The sequence below is a fragment of the Anser anser genome (genome assembly GCF_964211835.1).
Source record: "Anser anser genome assembly, chromosome: 2".
NCBI classification, from domain to species: Eukaryota; Metazoa; Chordata; class Aves; order Anseriformes; family Anatidae; genus Anser; species Anser anser.
In genome coordinates this window covers 90,659,087-90,678,423 of record NC_139721.1, presented here as the reverse complement: position 1 = coordinate 90,678,423, position 19,337 = coordinate 90,659,087, and the positions used below count along the sequence as shown (strand labels likewise).

General features: G+C 41.3%; 1 protein-coding gene across 4 annotated transcripts in view; it reads right to left on the bottom strand.

The window, feature by feature from the left end:
- Positions 1–4,131: 4,131 nt before the first annotated feature.
- Positions 4,132–19,337, bottom strand: part of DSP (desmoplakin) — a 39,815-nt gene continuing 24,609 nt past the window's right edge. For 2 of the 4 annotated variants that reach the window (XM_083826177.1, XM_083826178.1), the window contains exons 15-24: positions 19,020–19,237; positions 18,059–18,225; positions 17,595–17,733; positions 16,089–16,282; positions 15,155–15,317; positions 14,460–14,543; positions 13,539–13,646; positions 12,792–12,890; positions 9,617–11,908; positions 4,132–8,107 (exon numbers count right to left, since the gene is read on the bottom strand). In XM_083826177.1, coding sequence (XP_083682303.1) covers positions 4,913–8,107; positions 9,617–11,908; positions 12,792–12,890; positions 13,539–13,646; positions 14,460–14,543; positions 15,155–15,317; positions 16,089–16,282; positions 17,595–17,733; positions 18,059–18,225; positions 19,020–19,237 — 6,659 coding nt within the window. In that variant the 3' untranslated portion in view covers positions 4,132–4,912. The remainder of the gene's footprint in view (positions 8,108–9,616; positions 11,909–12,791; positions 12,891–13,538; positions 13,647–14,459; positions 14,544–15,154; positions 15,318–16,088; positions 16,283–17,594; positions 17,734–18,058; positions 18,226–19,019; positions 19,238–19,337) is intronic. The other 2 variants (XM_083826179.1, XM_083826180.1) reach the window with 2 other exon arrangements.

The window sequence follows — 19,337 nt, the reverse complement described above, 5'->3', positions numbered from 1 at the left end:
GATCTTGGAGGTAAGGTGCATGTTGAATGACAGCCAAGTTCCATTGAACAATTTTATCCTCTATTTACCATTTATTCAGCCATTAAACATTAAATGCAGCTTCATAGGAACAGGAAGTCTTTTATACAGTAAAGGGTTTACTTGTAGTCAGATACTCAACTGTATTCAGCAACAACAGCTCCTGAATGGCTTTCTCCAATGGGATAGAAAGGTTTGCAAAGCAATCCGGATAGGCTGGATTGATGGGCCAAGATCAATTGCATGACATTCAACAAGGCTAAGTGCCAGATCTTGGGTCATAACAACCCCATGCAGAGGTACAGAATCACAGAAGAGTGACTGGAAAGTTGCCCAACAGAAAAGGACCTGGGGCTGCTGGTCGACAGCCGACTGAACATGAGCCAGCATGTGTGCTTGGTGTGCTCAAGTGGCCAAGAAGACCAATGGCATCCTGGCCTGCATCAGAAGCAGTGTGGCCAGCAGGACCAGGGAGGTGATTGTCCTCTCATATGCGGCACTGGCGAGGCCACACCTCGAGTACTGTGTTCAGTTTTGGAATTCTCACTACAAGGACGTCGAATTGCTCAAGTGTGTGCAGAGATCAGTGAAACTGGGGAAAGGACTAGAAGAGATGACCTATGAGGAGTGACTGAGGGAACCGGGGTTGTTTAGTCTGGAGAAGAGGAGGCTGAGGGGAGACCTCATTGCTCTCTACAGTTACCCGAAAGGAGGTTGCAGTGAAGGAGGGTGTCAGTCTCTGTTCTCAGGTGACAAGCAATAGGATGAGAGGAAGCAGTCTCAGGTTGCAGCACTGGAGGTTTAGATGGGATATAAAGAAGAATTTCTGCCCAGAGAGAGTGATCAGGCATTGGAACAGGCAGACAAGGGAAGTGGTGGAGTCCCCACCCCTGCAGAAATGCCCTCACAGAGCTTCCCACCAGACTAACTCTGCCATAAAATAAATTGCTTATAAACTACTAAAGCTGAAATTGTCTCCAAAACATTATGAACGGAACCCCAAATATTGCTGTCTTTATTATATGATGCAGTTATACAGGTACAAACTGTGCATTTGTTGCTACTGTGAGGAGGAAAAAAAAAAATCACAGGTATATAATTGTTAAACACCAGGCTAGCTAACACAGGTCAGAAAGGTGGCAGAGAGCCTATGTACAACCTGCCTTGAGGGACCTAGGAGTTGTTCTCAAGTTACTTGGCCATGTAAAAGTAAAAATAAACTTTCCATGTATAACATTATTCTGAGACAGTTACGTATTACAAGTAAATCCTGCTCATCTCAGAACAGCCTAGTTGCACATAAACGTCAAAGTAACTATTCCAAATTTATATTATAAAAATATGTAGAAATTTGAAATTAACCCCCCCCCCAAAAAAAAAACCCACACCACACTGCATAATTTAACATTGTCACATAATTGTTATTCTGTAAATATTCCCTATCCATCTTTCATATTCACAAGGATACACTATTAATCAACTGGGCCATTTGTGCATTACCAACCAGCAGAAGACAGATAAAACTCTGTCTCCAGCACTGCTGCATTGTGCAAACCGTATGGTCCTATGCAGCAGCCTTTTCCCAGCCCACTGCCTCAGGCAGGAGAACATCAAATGCACAACATCAAGGCAACTAACTCCATCAATGAAACCCTTAAAAATAAATTCCAATCCTGTTCAGAGCATAGCCCAGTTCTCTAAGGAGCTGACCCTGCTAATAACTGAACCATTCCCAGCCATTGCAGCCGAGTCAGCACGCACGGCACTCATTTCCCATTGAACAGGGCCAGCATCACCTACCCCCAGGTGCAGGGAGGAAGCAGGAGACGCAAATCTGGAATATTGACTCTGACCCACAAGGCTGCTAATGAACACACCTAGCCCAGCACGCCTCCCTGTACAGGGAAGTGCTTGCAGCCACAGGCTGGGCCAACAAGTCTACCCTGGCTTTTTAATATTACGGAATTAAGTGTCTCAGCAGCTGAGATGAAAATTTAAAGTTGCTAGCCATCTTTTAAAGTGAATGAACAAAATTCATTTTGTCTTTACTGCAAGAGAGGTGCGGAGCCTATGAACACCCTTCCCTAAATCCCCACACTCATCTCTGCATCCCCACACCACCACTCCACGACAAAATACAGCCTGCCTACTCCTCAGATCCCAGGTACTGCTCTCCCATCTCACAAACAACAGGCACTGCTGCAAAAACCTACTGTCCTCAGCCCTACAACACCCTGCCCTTCTTGGTGCAATCACCTACCACGCCTCTCTCCCTTTTTTACTACAGAGGTCTCCATTTTTTTTATTAGCACCACTGAGTTTCCAGTTTCCTGCCCCACCTGCTGCCTGCGCTGGCTCAGCTGCTACTCAGGCCTCTTGATGTCCTGCCCCAAACACCTGTGGTCAAAGGAGGCCACCACTGTCCAATGTTGCACTAGAGTCTGCTGCTGGAGTGTATGTGAGAAGAAAGCACAATCATCATAATTTATAGGAGATGAACTTATATTTAGGCTACCACAACAAGCGTTGATCCATAGGATAAAAGGTTGATTTAGCAGTAAGAGATGTAATACGCACAGACAGCTTTAAACAACCCACCAGAGATGCCAGGAATGTCATTGTGTGAAGCGTAAGCACAGTCCTTGTGGCTGTGCCACAAAGAGCACGCAGGATTCCACTGTCCATGTAAACCACAGGGGTGCATGCGCCCAACAGCAGACTTTTCTTCAGTAATGAACAGTTTTATCTTTACTGTAGAGCCCAAGAAGCTCCTAGCTATTCAAAACTGTGGCAAGAGCTTGTGATTAAGGTTTTCTTAAAAAAAAAACAACAAACTGTTTCTCCTTAACAGTCAGAAAACCATTCAAGAACTGGATCTTCCCCTGCAGTACATCTAACAGACTTCAGATGTAGACATAACCGCCCCCCCAAATATCTGTGGAAGTTCCTAGGAGACAGGTTGTACTTTCTCACCTACTTTCTTGATTTGTAATAGGCCATTTAGTTTCTTAGTCCAGCAACAGGGGATACTTTACATATAGCAGAGTGTTTAGACACTGTTCCGATCTTCAGAAAACATTGGAAATGCTTTTCAGGTTAGGAGCTTCACTTCAGCTGGAAACAAAATTACCATAACCCCATCTATTCCTCACCCCAGAAAGGGAACATGCTGCAAAAAACAGGCAGCGTCATTAACAGTGATTAGCATTCGTGCCTATCAGTTCCCTCTTTTTATCTGTAGCAACTGATAACATTCATAGACAGGTAAAGCTCCTACAAATAAAGCTCTGTAGCAGCAGTTGTCTAAAACCGTCCTGAATTCTTTAAAGTGATCACACAGGTAAGTACACAATGCCTACCCCGAGGAATCTGCACTGTACTGTGAATGGGAGAGGACAGGACAGTCTCAACCTATACAGAACATTTTCTGCTATGGGCTGAGGAACGGTCATGGCAAAAAAAAAAAAAAAAAAAAAAAAGCAGTTTCAGACCACACTTGTGTCCTCTAATCCTGTGGTCTTCTTTCTTAGCTCAGACAAAATCTCAGGTAAAAGGAGGCAGCAGGCAGCCAGCAGCCAGCAGTGCACAACAGGCAACAGCAAGCCATCATGTGAACAATACCTTCTTGTCCTTTTCTCAACCTAGGCTTTCAGGGTGGTATTACAGGAGGTGACCATTCAGGTTTTGAAAGATCCTCCTATCCCACCACACTGCTTGGTTAAGCCCTGTCACTTTATCTTTGTTCTGCTCATTGTCCAAAATTGCATGGTGAACATGGGAGAATCTGACACACAGTTTCTCACAGCTGCAGACAATGGGCTGGATCATGAGCAGAAGAAATATGATTCTGGTCATCATCGAGCCTATAATCAACTGTGGAAACTGGCTTTCTGCTTCAAGGATATAGTTTCCATTATTGGTGCTATCTTAATCTTCCTACTGAAATACAGAATCAGAAGTCTATATTCATCAAAAATGATGGATCATGAAAAACAAAGTGCCTATACACTATTTTTATGACAAAGCTAGGATTTACTGCTTTTTTTAATGGTTCTTTCTTTCTTACCTCTAAGAATATCCATAAGCTAAATTTAATAAGCACACAACAAATACTTTACAATTTCAAAAGTTTATTGCCCAGAATATCTGACTTGGTGCAGTTAGATTTATATTTTTTGTTGTTACATGGAAATCAAGCAAAACAGTAGAAAACAGAGGGAACAGTAAAACAAAACCCCAGCCTAATAATAGCCCTTTATGCTTAAGAAATAGCCCAAGTTATGCTTAAGAAAATGGCTAGCCAAACATACAGAAGTAGAACATGTGGAAGACAGAGCCTTTCAAGTTATAGTATAGATTCTACAGCAGTATTAAAGGTATTTTCTGTCCATATTGTTAGTATTTTTTCTTCACAATAGGAAATTGAGAAAGGCCTGTGTTGAGGGAAAAAAAATCTTCAAGACTTTAAAACCTCAGTTATCAGCTTATAGGTTGACAGTTGCAGTTAAAAGAAGGCAAATAATAGAGTATTTAAAATATACAGAGACCCATTAAAAATCCAAACACTAGAAGGAAATGGCAACTGAAAGTCCAAATTCACAAATAAGACTTTCTGCATTTCCGTAATCTGTACTCCAGAAATCTGCATTCAAGCATTTTACAGCTTTTTCAGAAGAAAAGTTGAACACACCCAGGAAAGACTTAAAAGTTTGTTTTGGCCATGTCTTTATTTCTTTTGTTTCAGCAACATGATTTTGCTTGGGCAAGTAACAATAGGACCACCAAACCATATTGCTTTGGGTTTTACTTTGGGTTCTTCTGTTGTTGTTGCTCTAGGAAAGGGGATATAGATTAATCTAGACGATATTAAAATGCAGACACATTGCCTCATTTACTAGCGCCCAACAGACCCACTGCTGAAGGTTGAGTATGAGTAAGAATAAGAAGAGGTTGCCGATGCATCAAAACTTCCCCTCCTAGACCCACTGCGTGAGCCTGAACGTGAGCCAGAGCGAGAGCCAGAGCGAGAGCCAGGTGCTGAGGAGACATTGTAAGGACTGGATATACCTTTAGATGAAACAGAGGCTGCTTCCAAGAGTTTAAGACCAGTGATGTCTTCCACCATTGACCGACTCATTGCATCTTTGTAGGATATTTTCAGCTTGGTCTTGGGGCAGGTCAGAATTTTGGGATAGCTGTTGGTGTCTTGCAACTTCTGGGCAGCACGACCATCAATCAATCCATTCCTAATGGCTTCTTCAGTGCTTATTCTTCCACGTACTTCTGGGTCCACAAGACCTCCAGTGAGGTACTGGAATTCAAGGAACCGCTGCCCAGCCTCATAAGGCAACCATTTTTCCTTCACCGCTTCCGCTGCTGACATCCTCTTGCGTCCACCCTTTATGCCTTCAAACCCTAGGAAGGCCTTCTGCGCTGGTTTGAGCCGTGTGGCCATATCCTGATCAACGATACCTTGATTGGCAGCTTCCTGAAGGGAAAGCCTCTGGCCTGTGGTAGGGCATATTATGCCCCCAGTGCAGGCCTGGGCTTCAAGCAACCGTTGTCCAGTGATGCTGTCCACAATGCCCCGCTGTATAGCTTCTGAAATGGAGATTTTCTCCAAGTTTTCGGTGTCAAATATGGCTGCAATGGGACTGCACTCCTCCATGGTCTCTGAGAATGAACCACTCCTTATCATCGAGGAAGAACTCCTGACACTCAGCACTGTGGGAGACCGAGTCACTGACTCATGCCGAAACACCTCATCAGTGCCATTACGGCAGGAAATCATGTCTGCAAACTGTGTCAGGCTTAAACTGCCAGAACGGTACTGGTCAAAAAACTTCCTCTCCACCAGACCTTTATCAATAGCATCTTGTATATCATACTGGCTACCTGTTTTCCTGTCAACAAGGACTACTCTACTGCTACCATCTGATCCTGTAATAGTTATTTCTTCCCACTCACACTCCTGTTCAGCTAGCTCTGTATAGGTATCATAATCTATGAGGCCTTTGCTGTACGCCTCCTGCACTGACATTTCCCTGTTTGTTTCTGGATCTACAATGACAACCCGGCGCTTCCTAAGGGTGTTCTTCTGTGAGGTGTGCACCACCTTCTTCTTTTCTCTCAAGGGTAGAAGGCAGAGACCTGTTGCTTCATCCTTTATGCATCTTTCTTTCAGCTGCAAGTAGGTCAAGTTCTCTTCTGTATTGGGATCAAAAAACCCTTTGGTGTCATCACTTGGATCACTGAGGATCTGGTTGAGCTCCTCGTTGAAGTAGCCACGCTTGTAGGCCGTCTCTACTGGCAAGCGGTAGCTTTCTTTGGGGTCGATGATTCCGCCAGTAGCAATCTGGGCCTCCAGCAAACGAATGCCATGGCCTCTCTCTATGAGCTCTTTGTTCATTGCTTGAAACAGAGAAATGATGTTTCCAGTTTCTGGGTCTTTGTACCCAGTGACAGCTCTTTCAGCAGAGAGAAGTTTCTCTTTAAATTCAATTCCAACAAGACCTCTTTTGTAAGCTTCTTCAACAGGCAGCCTCACATTGCTGACAGGATCTACTATGAACCCTGTGGCTGCCTGGGCTTCCAGGAGTTCAAGGGCTGTCCCTGGTCTAACCAAGCCTATTTTCATAGCCTGGTAAATGCCAAGTTTCTCTTTAGTAGCCTCATTGTAGATACCTGCAATACAACTAGAGCCCTGAAGGAAATCAATAATTCTCTCACTCACTTCTTCCACTGTAATTGCACCTCTTTCCAAGTCATTCCTTGTTGACTCCTTAATAATTCCAGCCTCAAGCAACGCATCTGCTGAGACAGGCTGCCTGATCCCTTGGAAAGACATACTTCTCTTCTGCACTGGGAGGAGGAGCAAGCCAGTATGTGGCTCAATTCTGCATTTTTCTTTCAGCTGCATGTAAGTGACTGCCTTTTTGGTGGTGGGATCAATGAAGTTCTTTGTAGCACTTTGGCAGTTGTTCAGAATCCTGTACAGGTCTTTGTCAATCAACCCACGAGATAAAGCTATATCTTTGGGTAGGAAAACACTGTTGACAGGATCAACAATCCCTCCTACAGCCAGCTGGGCTTCAAGCAGACGAATCCCAGTTTCTCTGTCAACTAAGTTTTTCTTGATGGCTTCAGATAGTGGCACAGTTTTGCCCGAGAAAGGATCTTTAAATCCTGTAATAGCCTTTTCTGCTGTGTAAATTTGTTCTCTGTCATCAAAATCAATCAGATCCCTGGCAATAGCACTGTCCACAGTTAATACCTCATTGCGGTGTGGGTCTATCACACCTCCTGTTGCTGCCTGGGCTTCCAAGAGCAGAACTGCGTTTTCTGCTGTAAGCAGCTGGTTCCGTTTGGCCTCAACAAAGGAGTACTTCTGTCTGGGCAAAACAGACACTCCTGCAATAGCACCTGCCCCTTTGAGATAGGGTTCAATGTCAGCAGCAACCTCTTCCACTGACCTCTGCCCCTTCAGCAGTTTATCCAATGTGACTTTGTCTATAATTTGACACTCATACAGCTGCATTGCTGTAATCTTCTTCCGCAGCCCACTGAACAGCAACTTGGAGGCATCAATACAGAAGTCTTCCTCAGTCTGCGTAGACCTGTGAGACCCATACGGGCGTTGCTTAAGTTTCTCAATCTCTCTTTGCAACCTGAGACGCTCAGACTCCAACTCTGACTGGTTTTTGACAGCAGTCTCTTCCAGTCTGCATCGGTATCTCTCCTCAATCCGTTTAATCTCCATCTGCAGCCTTTCAATCTCAGTCCTCAGGGTGTTCTTTTCCCTCTCGCTCTTCTCTCTCTCACACTGGATCTTCCTTATGGATTCCTCCGTCCGGGAGTGCTGGCTCTTCCACTGATTGAGATCATTCAGGATTTGTTGTTTCTCACTTTCCAGGCGTTGCTTCAAACGAGACTCTGATTCCAGGCTAACTTTCAAACGGTTCAGCTCCTCTTCTAATCTCTGCAGCCTGGCTTTGTCTTGCTCCAAAGCACTCATTTTTATCAGCAAGGTTTCTCTTTCTTGCATAATGTGACTGTACTGATTTTTGGATTCTTGAATCCTATTGGAAGCCTAAAATTTTAAAGAAATAAACCAAGAGAGGATGGTTAGAGTTATGTTCTCTACTTACAATGCTCTTCAGCCTGTCATTTAACCTGCAGCAATCTGCCACTGGAAAATGTTCTAGTCACTGCAGTGCCTTACCCAAGACCATGGACACACAGATGAACCACTGAAGGTACATCTGTCCCTTCACTGACAGTATCTCTAGTACCAGAGACTCCATTCTGTTACTCTTAGTCAACATTTTCTGGTGATTTAGTTAGTTCTTCATGGCTTTTTAGTACTTCTCATACTGCACCTACATATGCACAGAGCATTCAAGATTCAGTAAGAGTCTGATGACCAGTAGGTGTACACTGGCATAGTTCTACTAACCTGGGTGAATTTACATCAGCTAAGGACTGGCCATAAGTGGATAAAAAAGGAAATATGACTCACTTTTTCCTTTACTATTAGTTTCACGTTACTCCAAACAATTTTACTTGTGTTCCTTTACACTTTAATTCCCTTTAGTTCTTCATATATGTATATATATACACACACATATACACAAATATCTACAGGCACGTATGCACATGCACATTCAAATGCAGTCCATATTAAATGGAATGCAAGTTTACATAATTTGTAACATGCATATATATGTACACGTCAGATAATGTTACATATTAATATTTTTCAATCAGTATTAAGATTATAAAAATAAAGAAAATAAAAACTTAGTAAAGGAAATAGCTGAGAAAGAAAGTATGGAGGGAAAGTACAGAAAAAAGTAAAGAAGTATTTTCACAAGTTCTTACTTTTGTATATTTAAACATTAGCTCTTTGAACAAGGCAGAAGAGTAAAAGAACAAAAAAATGTTTTCTTTAACCTATCTATACTGTCACCTCAAGCCTACGGAATAAGGGCCAATAGTGAAATTTACAAGTGCCATTAGTGACTTAGGAACTGAAGTCCCAACAGTTAATGAAATTTAGGTTTTAAGTATTTTAGGTACAGCTGACTACACCACCTTTCATTCGTCCATTTAGTCAACACTTTACACAGCTAAGCAGCACTGTGACAGCTTGTTTGTTGTGGTTTACTTTATGATACAACTTACGTCAGCCTCAGAGGATGGCTTTAACACATCCAAATGGAGCTGGCCAAAACAGCTCTGGGAAGCACACAGCCAAAGCACAGTGGTACTCCATCTATTCTCATTTTCCCTTAGGATGGTTTGGTGGAGACTGGGGTACAGACCTAGGGTTTCCTTCAAGCTGAAGGCAAGGCCCAACTAGATGACAGAGTTTACAGTTTCCTATCACAGTTCCCAGGGAGTAAAGAGGCTAAGAGAGCGGCCAAATCCTGCAATTTTTCTTTTAAAATTAACAAGGGAAGGGGCCATAAAAGGGATATTAGTCACAAGTACAGTGAACTCAAACAGTAAGGGGTGAAGTAAGTTGGTTCAAATGGACATTGCAATTAATTATATATCTGAGAGATAGTAAAGCTGGGATCAAAATATGTGTGAATACCTCTAGAGCCTGCTTTTGGAATTTTTCAATTTCCTGTCTCAATTTTTCCCTTTCTTTCTGTAAATCATTAATCAACCCCTGAAGTTCCAGGGTTTGCTTGCTGCTTGTCTGAAGCTGATTCTTTAGTTCAGCAATGGTAGTATTTTTCTCATCAACTTCACTTCTGACCATTCTGAGATCATCATACTCCAATCTAACATTTCGCAGCTCTTCTTCCAGTAACAAGTGTTCCTTGGTTAGGTTCTCAGTGAGAGACTGAAGCCTTTCAATTTCTATTTTGCACTCGTTCAAGTTTTTGCTCTTCTCCTCAGAGGTTTTCTGTAAGTGCTCATATCGTAGGTGAGCCTGCTTTAATTGCTCCTGTTCTTGAACCAACTGACGGCGTAAAGTCTCAATATCAGATGTGTATTTTCTTATCTCCTCCATGTATCTCTGCTTCTCTCTCACATGACCATCTAATACTTCTCTTTGGTGTCTAAGGTCATCTTCATTCCTCTTCTTTACAATAGACACTTCCTCTATCTGCTGTGTGAGATTAGTTATTTTAACTGATTGCTCTCTCAGAGATCTCCTCATGCTTTCTATTTCCTCTTCCAGTTTCTTTCTCCTGGCTGTCTCTTCCATTACACTTTTATTCTGCCTGCAAAGTTCCTCTTCCAGCTTATGCTTCTGGATCTGCAAGTCTTTTACAGTGCTTTGGAACTTTGCACTTTCTTGATCCCTGCCTTTTTTCTCTTGCGAAACTCTTTCATAGTCAATTTTCAATCTGGCCAGTTCCTGCTCTTGGATCCTCAGCTTGTTAATTGTCTCAGTAGCACTCGTGTTTGCTTTCTGCAGGTCAAACTGGACTCTTTTTAACTGACTGTTCTCATCCTCTAGTTCTTTTCTTTGACTTGTTTCTACATCCAACAACTTTCTTAGCCTTTCGATCTCTTTGTTTCTCTCTTTAATGGTCTTAGAAGCATCATCAAGTGACTGTTTGTATCGCATGCTTTCATCAGAGTGCCTTTGAATAACTTGTTTTAGCTCAATCTCCAGCTGCTGTTTCTTCTGAGAAAGCTCTGAGCCAGCTGCCTTCTGTTGCTGAGCATTCTCTTCTATTTTCCGTAGATTATCTGTTGTTTGACTTATTGTATTCTTCAGTCTCCTAATTTCCTCACACAAATTCCTATTTTCTCTCATAGCATTATCAAGCTGTGCTCTATAATTATTAGTGTCCTCTTCCTTTTGCATGGTGACCTGGTGAATTGTGGTCTTTGTGATATTAATCTCAGTTTCATATTTGTTCTTTAAGCTAATTATTTCCTCATCATAACTGTTCCTTACCTTAGCCAATTCATTTTCAAGTTCCCATCGGCTTTTAGCCTCTTCCTGAAGCTGAACCTTTAGCCTTTCCAGCTCCTTAGTTTTATCCTGAATAGTAGAGGCAGCCTCTTCAAGAGCCTGCTTGTACCTTGAGTTGTCTTCACCACGAAGCTGAATGATTTGTTTCAGCTCCAGCTCTAACTGGTGCTTTTGCTGTGACACCTCAGAACTGCAAGCCTTGTGCTGAAGAGCATCTTCCTCTGCCCTCCTCCGCTGATCTGTGGTTTGCAGAATGGCATCATTCAGCCTCACAATCTCATCCTTAAGGTCTCTGTTTTCTCTTGTCAGTCTGTCAACCTGGGCTCTGAGACCTTTTGCATCATCATCTTTCTGTGCAGCTATCTGCTGGATTGTAGTCTTCTTAATATTAATTTCAGTTTCATACTTGTTCTTTAAATTACTCATCTCCTCGCTAAACTGGTTCCTTACCTTAGCCAGCTCATTTTCATATTCCCTCTTCCGTGTGCCTTCGTCCTGAAGAAGAACCCTTAATCTTTCTATCTCGTACTCCTTCTCCTTGATGACCTTCTCAGACTCTAATTTTTGCCAACCAAGGCTGTCTTTCTCATTTTGTCTTGTTTTCTGCAGCTGGTCATAGTCATTCTTCTGCTGCTCATATCTGTCCTCCAGCAACTTCCTTTTCCTTTTCTCATCTTCAGTCTCGTAAGTCAACCTGGTTATTCTATCATTGAGATCTTTTATTTGAGCATAGCATTTGTCCAGGTTTTGCTTAGCAGAATTTCCATCCATTTCAGCCTGCCTTTTCATCTCCTCCAAACTCATCAGCTTTGCTTTGAGCTGAGAAATGTCCATCTGGTACTTCTGTAGATTTTGTTCCAGGAATTTATGTTTGTTGTTTGTCTCTGAATTCGAATCCCTGGCAAGTCTGAGTTCTTCTTCCAGGAGTTCAATTTTGGTGGCTTTCATCTGCAAAACGATAACAGAAAAAGAAGGAGGGGGAGAGGAAAAAAAACACAGACATGTGACAACTGTTTCAAAGTTATCAAAAGCAATACAATATATAGTCACAAATCTGACAACTTACAAGATATGTCTAAAGATGTTTTTTCTTTGCTTCAGTAAGAGCTCGAAGTCTTTTTTTTTTTTACTTAAAGTCATCCAGGCAAATTCTGGCAAATTCATTATTTATTCAGATTCAGATCTTATTCAGAAACCAACATGATGAATTTCAGAGGGAAACAATACTTGATGGAGGAGGGAGATGCCATACAGTTGGTAAAATCTGATGTACAAAGAGTTCACCAGCAAAAAATTAAATAGCCTCACTTAGAATCTCCATCTTTTTCAACTAGGGGATGCAAGTCACCTGTATATCACATCTTAAATGGTCTTCCCTGTTTCCTCTAAGCTGAATGGAGTTACTCCATTTAAAACATTAGATACCAACACTGTAGATACGGCCTGAAATGAGGTGTGGCCCCTTAACCACAAGGAGTAAGCTTTCAGCACTGAGATAATTGTATTCTTACTGAGGTCAACGCTCTGGGAGGAGGAGAAGAACCTCCTGCATGCTTTATCAAGCACCTCCTATTTACCACAAAGGCTTTTGTTCTTCACTTCACGTGTGACCTTGGAGGTAACCCTACAAGACACTGTACTCTTTAAAAAAAAGTTGCATGAAACTGCTTACATGCCTCCTTTGTGGCATACCACTGAGTCTCCTGTTGCTTGAGAAAGCTCAGGGTTTAGTTTTGTGAACTGTTTAGCACTGTACTAAAGCATAAAGTCTTCAACAATAGTGCCAACCTGTGATAAAAATAGAAAGTAAAGGAAATAAGAGGCAGATTACCTTCAAGTCCTCCATGCTCTTTAACATTTCACTTAAGAATTTGTAATAATCTCCTGATCTTGTAAGAAGCTCTATGTAGCGAGCCTGAGCCTCGCTAGCCTTGAAAAGAAAAGGGGAATTGTTATCAGCTTGTATTAAAGAGTTAGATATGAGCATACCTATGCCTCAGACCATTTAAAGAATTCCAGTCCACTTGACAGCACATGCTACTTGACAAAGTAAAAAGCAAAGTCTCCTCCTCACAACTCCACACGACTTTCTGGGGATCCCAAGCATACATATTCTCCCTTCTGATAAACCCACACCTTTTTCAATATTATTTTCCCCCACGGTGCATATGATATTAAATGTAAGGCTCCATCCCCTGGTTCTTCGTGCTCTTCCTGTCTGACAGTCACAATTAATCTAAGTTAAACTTTTAATAGTGGTTAATTCCCAGGTTGAAAGTGACTATATCACTTGGGGCATGAATCTTACTTTCTCACAACATGTATATAATGGACATTGAGTAGGAAAGAGGTAAATTCCTGAGGGCTGTTCTACTGTCTAAATGAGCCCAAGTATGATTTTGCAGTGCAGCAACTATTCTGCAGTAATTACTTTTGCATATGCGCTTAGTACACATTACCAATGACAGTGCTAATTATTAGTATATAGCTGGATATGACTCATAATGACGAATAAATCTGCTCATACTGATGAATAAATGTAAATTCAAAAGATTGGTGGGGGAGGAAGGAAAGATACCTCTTGCAGAATCAGCACTGCAGGAGACTGAACCACACACTTCTTGATAGGTATGTTGAGCAATGTTTCTAATCCAGAACTGTAGGAAGCAACCTGAAGCTCATAATCCTGTAAAACAGCAGGGAAAAGTTCAGAACCATTTAGCAACTGCCAGAGAACTCTCTGGGGATCTGCAAATGCAAATAAAGGGTTGTATGGGGATTCTTTTGTTTAAATAGCTACGTTCTCCCTTGTTTATTTCTGGACATGTACAAATGACCCTCTCATTTGTGACCTCTGTCACAAACAAAGGCTCATCAGTTCAAGAACCACTGTGGAAGACTCAGAGGAGAATGACAAAGGTAAAGACACAACATATGCATTTTGCAAAGACAGCAAGATACGTGGTCCATTAATTGAGGGCTATCCTTCCAGAGGTGGAAAAATTCATTGGAACAACTAGTCTAGGTAGTGTTATCAACCAGAACTTCAGAGACTGTCTCTGTGTCTCTTCCATATCACTTTTGTCACACCATATATAGCAAGATCTTTGTCACAGAAACTAAGACCATTCCTCCCGCTAATCTGCATTTATCTTGCCTCCTGGACCAGATCCTAATCAGACCTACTTCCTAAGAGTAGAGAACAGATGGGTAGCTTATTTTTAAGATGTGAACTGGAAAGGTTGGTCTGGCTAGAAGGATACTTCAATTCTCCTGAAGAGAAGCTTTCACTGGTATCTCCCAAATCGTCCTGCCATTTTCAAGTGGCAAGTACACTTGATTACTTTCCTTATGTTTTGTACACAGAAGCGTTTTACCCCACCGACTTCTGCATACACACACAGAGAACTGACATTTCACCTGCCAGAGGAGCAGAGACAATGGGACAATGCCTGACCATGAGAAACCACACCCTGTAAAAATGCTGAAATCCAAGTACCTTAATTGCAGCCGAGCACTGATCTGCATGCTTGAGAAGCTCCTCAACTTTGTCTCGCTTCCCACAGATTTCACTGTGCAAGTTCTGTCAAGAAAAAAAGCGAGCTGTGAAGCACTCCCTCAGATTTGCCAGCATTTCCTCTCCTCTACACACTGCCTCCACCAGAAGGTACCTGCAGTATGAGACCACTGCAAACCCAGAGGTTTAGACCTGAAATGATGTGTAGCCACGCCATTTCCACAAAGGCAAGCACACTGCATGTGAGAAAGCTGTTCTCCAAAAGAACGCCTACCAACTGAACAACCTACTGAGGTGGGGAGGGACAGCTGTGGACTCTAGCTTACACTTATTTACCCCATTTTTAATTTTATTTGGGGGCTATAATCTGTCCCATAAATTGCAAAAACATAAAGTTCCTTGAATTAATTCAAAGCTGCTGTGTAGAAGTGTCAGTCATTGTGCAGGAGACAAGCACAGTCTTGTTCATAATCTGTAGCAGTACTGACAGAAAATAAGAAGTATAATAATATTTTCTCTTTCGTAACTTCTACACACATGGTGTTTTTTGGTTGCTTGTATGTTATAATTCAGAACAGGCCACTGTGTTGAAGACTGCACTGATAGTGGTAGTTTCTGAATAGCAAAGCAATGTAAAGTCCAGTTAATTGCAGACAACTCAGTCAGGTGTTGCATACCTTCTGGTCATGTAGATATCTCATGATACTGTTGGAATCGCACAGCTTCATGGACTCGATAGAATCCTGCCTGCGCTTGGCATCACAGATCCATTTGCAAAGAGCCTGATACAGATCTCGGTAAGTTTTCAGCTGTTTGATCTGCCTTTCTAAATCCCATGATCTAGAAAAAAAACAGGGAAAACTGTTAAAATGGGAAGTACATTCTCTTTCTTTAAACATTTTTCAGTAGTAAGACACCTTGATAAATACAGTAATGAACTAAGTAAAACAATGGGCAATCTCTAAATGGAGATTCTGAACAAGAATATTAAGTAGAAGAGTATTGTACTTGCTAGTGGTCACCTAATAAGGGTTTTTAGTCCCTTCCTTTTGAATATTTTGCAATACACAGAGGTTGGCACTTCCTGTCAATTAAGTAGGGGATGAAAAAAATCTTGCAGAGGTAATCAAGGTAACTGGCACACTTGTTCCCAATTTTCACCAAAATAAGCAGCAACTACTCAATTTTTATCACTAGGACCAGATTTGGCCTGAATTAAAAAAAAAAAAATCTATCAGAATATGCCTTCAGTTCAATAAAGTAATATGTATTTTTTTTCTCTTAGTTCTCAGTTTTTGTGCTTTATTTTTTTTTTAACCCTCAGGTAAAGGGTATTCAGTAATAAGCCTGATTGCTTTGATTAAGGGGCAAAATGTTGGCTAACTCCACAGCACATAGGCTCTACATTTTCTTGCTTGGTCTTACATAATTTCTTATAAAGCATGTTCAACTTATTCACAGTTACTATTTACAATTTACTACAGTCTTACTGCCCACAACTAATCTGTGCAACTTCACTTCCAGAAGACATTAGTTCTTTTAGACTTACTGTTAAGATGATCTTAGTAGTGATAGCAATAAGGAAGAAGCTACTAGGAAATTCAAGCAAACCTGTTATCTATCTGCTTTTCAGCCCTCTGCCAGCGGTCTATTAGTTGGGTAACTTTGTCAGAGAACTTTCCAATGTCCATATCATACAAGGTATATGACTGGCAAGACTGTGAGTGAATCTGAAGCATTTTCTGCAGTTCATTTTCAAGGGCATTCAACAGTGACTTCTTCATGTTTAGATCAGCTTTCATTTTCTGGAGGAAAAAATAATAATGTCATATTTTTTTTTTACTTCAGAGGATACTCAAACCTAATCATCAACAGCATGTACAATGTGTTGGGATCTAAATACTCTGTTTCTAATTCAGCATAGTATGTATGTCAATGCCAACTGGAGTTAACTTATTTAAAGTGAAATATATCCTTTGGTACTTATTCTCAAATAGTTTACTGAACCAAAGCCCTCTCATGCCATACTTTGTAGCCATCATTTCAGTTTCTCAGAGCTATTTGAGCAGTTCCCAAAAAAGAGCCTGCCCTGCTTGTTCCTAGAAACAAATGACTAGAAAATTTCATTGCAATGTAAATAGCTGTAGGATCAAGACTCAGAATTGCCATACACAGTTTTTAAATACTTTTTTAAAAAATATTAGTTAAAGATCTGCACTGGTTACTTATGTTTTTTTCTTTCCTGATTTGCATTTTCATAAATATCTTACACAGAGATGTTGTTCTACACACACACAGTGGTATGTGTTCACATACTTGCATACTGTGGGGTAACACTAAATGGCATATACAGTGCAAGCAGTGCTCTCCATTGCACCCCCCAGACATGGGGATGACTATATCCTCTGATAATATGCTCAAGCATTTATTTTTGTGTTAAAAACAACTCCCAGCAACTGAATCTGCAGCTTTCAGGTAATATGGTAGAAGAGTAACCTGGTTGTGCTCCATTTGTGCCACCTACACACCTTTTCCCTACTTCACCTCAGAAGAAAAAAGGAAGAAGGAACAACTATTCCACTAAAGGCACTCAGTGCACAAGAGGACCATCTCAATGGCAGATAAAGATTGCTTCTGCAAACCATCTTTGTGAACAGCAAAGTAATTACCCTTTGCCTTATCTAAGATGAGCAGTTCTCACTGTAAGATTTGAAATGGACTCTACAGAAAAAACAGGACACAACAACACTCTCATTTACTTGTCACTTGTTACAAGAGTATCTAACAAGCTTTTCTGCAAGAAAGGAAATATTGCCTTCAAATCTAGCTTCATAAGTGACATGAATAGAAAAAGATAATTTTGTTCAGAAATGGTTTATGGAGATCTTCCATGCTCCTGGCTTTGCTATGGGGGCAGCAACACCCAGGGGATGAAAGTAGTAGTAAACTGTATATTCCCTCCAGTAATTTGCAAAAACATCATATCTCTACGTCAAAATATGTTAGGATCAGCTCTTCCACCTCCTGCCATTTCAGGAGGTTTCCACCCAGCTCAACAGACTAGTGATGACTGCTACAAATTCTGTCTTGCTGTGTCCTTGGGTCTTAGCTTCTCACCTTTAGACAAGCTCGATAAGCCTCCACTTTATCAAGATCCAAAGGAACAGTCTCCTCTTCAGACAGTCTGACTTCAAAAACTCTGATCACATCCTCTGTTTGTAGAATAAGCTGGAGCAGACACCTCAGTACATTCAAGCTACAATAAATAATACAACACAAGACAAATCCATTACGGACTGAAGCAGGAAAGGTGCTAACTCTAATTGGAAGTCATTAGTTAAAGAGAAAAGACAACACAGACGAAAATTCAGCGATACCCATGATCCTCTCTCCCCCCCTTTTTTTTTTTAAAGTCTTTAAGAAAAGAAAAAATTCACTTAAGTATCTGTTTCTACCTACATAGAGAGCATTTGTAGGAAAGAAGGTGTAATTATATACCACTGATAACAAAAGGCAGATTTATGGACTAAGAATTATGGAAGAAAGTGAATGATTTATTGATATAACCTCAATTTTCTTACCTGTCTAAGTAGCCAGCAGAAACACCATTAATATTCTCCAGTTTTTGAAATAAGGCATTTATCTCTGATTGCAAGTACACATACTTTTCACAGCCCCTGAAGTTAGGCAGCAAGTCCTTATGCTTATTGAGGGTTTCAGCCATTATTTGAGAGTCATTCTGCACACCCTAAGGAAAGAGAACACCTGATTTACACATTTTTGGTGGCTGAATGATCGTTCTACAACACATAAGCTATTGGTCTCCTTATCCAAATAGTCTGGTCTTAACTAACCAGCTGGACTGAAGAATGAAGCAGTGCCTCGGATAATTAACATTCTGCAGTTCCTATTTTGTACCATCCACAACAGGTAATACCTCTTTTTGAGCACCTCTTCCACTCTAGAACTCAGCTCTGTAGCAAGCAGGTCACAGAATGCCTTATTGTCAGCTACTCTCAGTGGACACGCTGAAGTCCTTCTTGCAACCTCACTGCCCCCAGAAGAATTTCTCAGACCGAATCTGTTCCCTTTTCTTACTAATCTTCTCTTTCCAGTCTCCTTCAATAACTCTTATTAAGAGTTGGAAGGGGGAGAGAGTCTGTAAGCCTCAAGTACGCACTCGCATCCCACAGACAGCGCTTCAACAGTAGCTGGCAACGTGGGGTCCTTAAAAAAGGATGTTAACAGTGATTTAACCTGGATGAGGCTTAACATGAGCTCATGTCCACTTGACATCAGGCTTTTTGTACTCTTAGCTTGCCAAAATTAGTCTTCTAAAACACAAGAGTAAACTTTTTCTACTTGGGCACCCGGATAAGGAGCTAAACACCAATCCAAATATCATGGTTAGCTTCCAATTGAAAAATCTAGGCACAGGGTGTGGGTGTGTCTTTCCCAGCTGATCAGGAATACAATTGCAGTATGCCCTGCAGGACAGTCATGATGATCTTAAGAAGCTCAATGAAAAACATACATAGTTACCTCTAATTCCTGTATTCTGACTGAAAAGTCATGCAGAGCCCCTTGATCCACTCCAAGTGGAGCTCTTTGAACCATCCGTATCTCTGAAGATTCAATCTGACGCCGAAGTTTCTGAAGCTCCATCAGCAGCCAGGCCTCCTGTTTATCATGTTCTCTATTTCTCTCATTAACTATAATGGTGTTTGAGGAACCCACTGGACAGGTCTCAGTTGGGATCACTGTAAAATTGTGTAAATGTCATCTGCCAGAGAACTGACCTCCTACACAGCAGAAAGCCAATGCAGTGCCAAACTGACCTAAGTACTGATTTGATTTGTA